The sequence below is a fragment of the Cygnus olor genome, chromosome 3, assembly GCF_009769625.2.
Source record: "Cygnus olor isolate bCygOlo1 chromosome 3, bCygOlo1.pri.v2, whole genome shotgun sequence".
Taxonomy (NCBI): Eukaryota; Metazoa; Chordata; class Aves; order Anseriformes; family Anatidae; genus Cygnus; species Cygnus olor.
The window spans coordinates 22,601,049-22,605,295 of NC_049171.1; the positions used below are offsets into that span (position 1 = coordinate 22,601,049).

At 36.5% G+C, this 4,247-nt stretch overlaps 1 protein-coding gene across 1 annotated transcript; it reads right to left on the reverse strand.

Annotated features, from left to right (window-relative positions):
• Positions 1-1,428: 1,428 nt before the first annotated feature.
• Positions 1,429-2,944, reverse strand: LOC121066990 (SPARC-like). Its single transcript, XM_040550878.1, is given in 3 exon segments — positions 1,429-1,528; positions 1,530-1,953; positions 2,866-2,944. Coding segments are annotated over 3 exon segments (603 nt in total).
• Positions 2,945-4,247: the final 1,303 nt, after the last annotated feature.

The window sequence follows — 4,247 nt, forward strand, 5'->3', positions numbered from 1 at the left end:
ACTGCCTGTACTATCTAAATGTGAGACACATGGTCTTAGGCGGTGGTTAAGCCATTTCCACGGAGAGGTGGTGGAGAAAGACATCTAATAGATAATTCAGCACATCTCCCAGTAGATACTAAAAACAGATAAAACAAATTGTCCTCCACGGATTCTTCTTTCTCCTTTAGCTCCAAACACAGCCTAGACTGCTATCAGATGGCTTACTGTCCAGGCTTTCATTTTCCTTTGGTGCTGAGAAAGACAGTCTCCAGAGTTTGAGATTGTCAAGGCCAAACTGGCTAAAGCCTTGAGTGTCCTGGTCTGACCCCATGGATGACACTTCTTTAAGCAGGACATTGGACTAAAGTTTTGTGATCCTGTGAGGCTAAAAATGCCTTGAATAGCCTGTGTATGTAAGAAGTTCATAACACAAATGGACTACACAATACAAGTGAACCATAATACAAGTGGTTGGTATTTTTGAAAGACTTAATATTAAAATGTAGTCAACAGAAATATGTAAAAACTTGTATTTTCTTAATCATGAAAGATTAATTCCCATCATTGTTAGGGAATAAGTTTCATAAAGATACAGGGTAAATGCTAAAGGCCCCACAAATCATTTTTAGTTCTGACAGGCAAAATTACAACAAGTAATGTGTCAGATTAAGCTTGGTGGCAAAATGCGTTGAAGCTGGTGGGACTTGTAAAATGAAATAGACTAAAAAAGGGTATCCTATCAAGTATGCTTTAAATTAGAAAGACAAGACGAGAATAATATATATAAAAAAAATAGATTGGAACCAGGATAACAAATTAAAACAGATCATTTCTTAGATATCCTCAAATTTAGGTTTAGTCTTTGCATTTCCCTCCTCAGTTCTTCCTCATCCTGTATTTCAAGCATTTATCTTAAACTCTTCATGAGATGTATTCTTTAGCAAAACATCTCATTGTTAGACACAGAAATGTCAACCGAGAAAGATTATGTTTCAGGAGTCTTCAGTGCATGTTCATTTCCATCTCCTAAAGATTTTCTGTACTTTTTTTTGCCTGCTAGTATAGTGCATTCAACTTTACCTCTGCACCTTTCCATATAAACATAAAATCATTCTGTTACCATTTCTGGAAGATTTCCATCTAGAATGGACAATTCAGCATCCCTGTTTTCAAAGTAGGGCTTTTGCAGAGGTCATTCTAGTGCTTTGAATTTTATCAAGAACTGGCATAAAAGTAACAACAATAAGGAACACAAAGATCTGAGCATTCCAGAGAGGGGAAACAATGTCCACAATGTTTTCTAAACCAGGATGTAAACCTATTAAGTTACCTCATATGGAACTCTTCTTAAGTGATGCACAGCTATTTCTAGGGAGCCACTGAATTTCAAAATCAGGAGTGTTCTGCACAGCAATGACCCCAGATTTGTGTGGCTTTACCTTATTTTTAAAAGATAGGGCCTCCAAGATGCTTCTCATTCTCTTTGATCACCTTGAACTTCTGCTTCTCATTAAGCAGGTTGTTGTCCTCATTGCACTCATATAATAATCAGCACATGTTTAAGCCAGTCCTGCATGTGAAGGGGGAAGTTGGTTAGCTCTGTGTCTGGGCAGGCAGGGATGAATTTGCAAGGCCCAATGTAGTCCAGGTGCAGCTTGTGTGCCTTTTTGGTTTCCTCCAATGTATACTTAGTGGCAAAGAAAGTGCAGGAGGAATAATAGGTCTTGTTGTTGGTACCACAGACCTTCTCGAAGATGCCAGCAGTAGCCAAGCAGCTGGAGGGGTCCTTATACATGCACATGGTTGAGTTGTTGTCATCTAGCTTTCACACCTTGCTGTGCTTGCAGTGGTGGCTTTGGCAGGGGTTTTCTGTGATGATCTCCTCTATATCCTCTGTGGGTTCCTCAAACTCTCCTACGTCCACCTGGATGGGGTTTGCCCTCTGTGGCAGGATCTTCAGTGACCTCTGTCCTACTGAGCAGAGCTTCCAGGGACTGACATTTCCTCAGTCCTACTGCTGAGCATTGGTCAGCAGTTGGTAAGTGATTACATTATGCATCCCTTCTTTTGCATATTTCTTTATCATAATATTTTTTATTATTATTTTCCCTTCCTCTTCTGTCCTATAAAATGTTCTTTATCTTAACTTACGAGTTTTACCTTTTTTTTCTCCCTAATTCTCTCCCCCATCCCACTGGGGGTGGGAGTGGAGGGTGGGAGTGGGAGAGGGGTGAGAGAATGGCTGTGTGGTGCTTAGCTGCCTGCCACTTTAAACCACAGTAGTATACAGAATTCTTATAGTATTACTGGGGACCACTCTCTGTCCCCAGACACGATCGGATCTCTACTGGGGCCATGCTTTCCATTTGATAGCAGCAGCAAACATCAGGAACTGAAAGTCATTCACTTGGTGATTTCAGTCACTAAGAAGCAGTCTGACTATCAATATCCAGCACTGAACTTTAAAGGCAATTTCTATTTATTCACTGTTTTGTGTTTATGGATCACATATTCCATCATCTATCTCTTTTTATGAGGCAAAAAAAACCAAACACAACCACAACATGTGTTTCTATGCAGTGGTTGTGCTCTTTATGTATACCCAATGTTATGCATTTCTATTATTGTGTTGTAATAGAAAACAAGGACAATGTTATAAATTCAGCAAAACAATGCTGGAATATAGGAATATAGGACCCTGGAGAATATGTGTGTTAACTTCTGGCAGAAACTAAAATGAGAAATACATATTGATCTTTTTGCTATGACCAAAGAATGCAAAGTGTACAAACAATGGAGGGAGAGTTGCATGTGTAGATCTTTCTTCTGTGGCATCATTTGATTTATGTAGTCAACACTCAAGCAGGAGACATTGGGTGATACGTTTTATGAAGGGTGTATCTCCACTGTTAAGGATAAAGTTTAGCTTCTCATTATGAACTTGATTGTTGAATCTTTCCATAAATTCCTCTAAAAGGGGCCATCACTGTGTTAAAAATTATTCTCAAAAACCCTGAGCAAACAAAAAGCTCACCAAAACATCCCCCCCCCAAAGAAAAAAAAAAAAAACACACTAAAAAACAACCAAACAAAAACCAACATTGACTGCGCTTGAGTCAGAATTTGACTAGTGTCTTTTCAAATAAGAAAAATATCAGTCATTGTCTTAGTTAAACTCTTTGCCAGACTTTACTTCCTTGCAGTTGTTTGGTGTAACATAATGGTGAAGATCTGCTGTGACCTTAACTCTCAAGAAAAATATTTCTGCTCAAGTCATTCCTTGAAAAAAGTCAAAGCTTCTTGATTCACTGTATTGATTCAAACCTGTAGTTCCTTTAGCATCTCTTCTTACTACAAATTCCTAAACTGGACAATCACCAATTGTAAGTTTAAAGTGTGTCTCTGTGTTGTGAGACATAGAAATAGAATGAAACTTCCCATATTTAGTAGACCTCTGATGACCCACAGACAAATCAATCAAGGTACTCAACTCTTCCTGATATTCTTCTATATACCATAAAATCATAATATACTTAAAGTCTAATGATTTTTTTTCAAGAAAATTCTTTTTGAGTCTGACTATTCTTTGGATGTAAAAAGTGACAAGTTGATTCAGCCTGAAGGATTAAAATGATTATGGCTTTAACTGAGCAAAGTTCCTATTTGAAAATGATAGTAGTTTTGTATTTTTACAGACTGCAACATCTAAGGCAAGAACTAAAGTGTTACATTATGAAATTATTAATCTCATATATTTGTTTAATTTCTAAATACAAAAGCTTTCAGAACCATTTTTGTTAATAATAATATTTTTTACAGTATTTAACAGCACTGTGATTCTGCCTAAAGATCCAGGATATTACCATAATGGAAACATTTCATAATACTGAGAAGATATCTATTATGTAATTAAGCTGCATCTTATTCTAACCAAAAAATTTTCATTTGACCCAAGTTTAAGTGAACTGAAGGTATGTACGAGAATTTTTTTTCCTTCACTTTAATTACAGAAACATATTTTGATACATTATTTAAATGAGTTTCTTTAAGTGGGGTTTTATTGGCTCTCCAAAGAAAAGTTAATCAAGATAGTAGATTAATAAAAACCACCGATTTCACAGTTGATGATTTAAATAGTCAAACTAAGCTTTGTAGTAAAAAAAAAATAAATGCATATTTTGTTTTTGTAAAGTGCTTCACCAAAAAAAAAGTAATGCGAATGACAATCCATTCATTCTAGCCAATACATTGGATATGGCAAATTT